We start from the raw sequence: 1,583 nt of genomic DNA, 5'->3' as shown, positions 1-1,583 counted from the left end.
ACCACAATTGCGAGTTCCAGTGACAAGTCAAACCACACACGCTCCAGTTACAACTTGTTCACAAGTTACCTCCCAAGACAGCATGTAAGCTTTTCGGGCAATAAAGAATCAATCATAAATGTTGACTATGATAAGCAGGAACCAAAACTCCACCACCCGAACACCCGAAAAGCATTGGGACACAAATACGGGACAGGACAACAATGGGAGTAAACACAAAGATGATGATAAGTGAGTACATAATACGACGACATCTTGTCAATTCGATCTCTCTTCATCAGGTAGCTTATACTGACTGAATTCAGCAACATTTATTCTAGTCGAAATAGAACCAAAACTAGAAACGCTGGGGCAAGCGAAGAGAAACGGCTAACCTACGATGGTGGTAGCCTTGACGATTTGTGTAAGGATAGTAAGATCATGTCTCCCACACCCACTGGCAAAACAGCTGCACCAGAACAGCATATTTCGACCTTGGCGTCCTCGAACGCAGCCGCTGGAGACAAAGAAACGAGACAGACTGCTCCACGCAGCAATGAGTTTCCATTCAGTCCTTGGAATCAAGTGGCGCATCACGGTGGTTTGCAGCCAAAGGCAACTACTTCGACAGCATCGTATAACGTGAATGCCTACGGATTCGTACCCCGTTGTGATGGGGCTAACGATCCAGATAACCGCAATCCCAAAGCAGCAAGCGACGCTTTGAATTCTGCGGTTACGAGAGGTGCTAGCAAAACCACGGGCGACAAATGGTATCGCAAAACACCCCGCAAAGACCCCGATCCGTTGGACGTACGAGCTTTTTTCCAGCACCTGCGTGAACAGGAAAAGGAATTGATGGATAGGTACCGGAAGGAGAGCCGTCCCTTTGGATAGAAAATCAAAAAAGCCGCTGCCCAACACTGGAAAAAAAAGAGTTTTTTGTAGCAAACTGACAGGAATTGACCTTTGTCACAGCTTGAATATGGTCGGAGTAGAGAAGGAGGCCAAAAACTGGACTTGCCGCTGCATTATTGATTGACGTATTATGCTTTGTTTGGTTGCTGTGGGGTGATGAATAATGACTACATGATTAATCTGACAATTGATTGCCTTGGTGGGTGGAAAGGAGAGAAAAGAAAAGAAGAAAAACAATGGCACTTTCTTACCGTAACGTTTTTGAGTTCTAGGAGATCCACAGCAATACACTGTTTCGTTCCTGATAGCTAGTCAAATAAATAATTTGCTTGAAGATTCCCAAAAAATAAAAGGGGAGTGAGGATCCCGGCCGGGTGTTAGTCCACTTTCCGCCTTCGAGTATAATAAATAGCCTTTGGATAGAGCAAGTGCCGGTAAATTAACTACAGTACTCCGTACGGAGGACTTGTGCTGCCGTGCAATTGCGCTGCCAGTTGCGGTCACTCAGAGCTTACTACTCCGAAGGTTACTCCGAAGATTCTCCAAGTGAGGCTGCTTACCCAATCAAAGGATTGCGTTCACTGTCCAGACAGCAACCAACGCAGCTCATCACCAAGGTCTGCTCCCACAGTCAACAACCTCTGCATCAAACCGTCTATCTATCAACCAGCTGGTGGGCTTCTATC

The 1,583-nt window shown here is 46.1% G+C and overlaps 1 protein-coding gene across 1 annotated transcript; it reads left to right on the top strand.

Moving 5' to 3' along the window:
• Nucleotides 1-127: 127 nt before the first annotated feature.
• On the top strand, nt 128-1,017 carry HCAG_00853 (predicted protein; the record flags this gene model as incomplete). Its single annotated transcript, XM_001543757.1, has 3 exons — nt 128-231; nt 321-792; nt 958-1,017. 3 exons carry the CDS (start codon nt 128-130, stop codon nt 1,015-1,017), a joined length of 636 nt encoding a protein of 211 aa, XP_001543807.1.
• Nucleotides 1,018-1,583: the final 566 nt, after the last annotated feature.

Source organism: Histoplasma capsulatum, genomic scaffold (assembly GCF_000149585.1).
Source record: "Histoplasma capsulatum NAm1 scaffold_1 genomic scaffold, whole genome shotgun sequence".
NCBI lineage: Eukaryota > Fungi > Ascomycota > Eurotiomycetes > Onygenales > Ajellomycetaceae > Histoplasma > Histoplasma mississippiense.
This window is presented reverse-complemented; position numbering and strand designations above follow the sequence as displayed.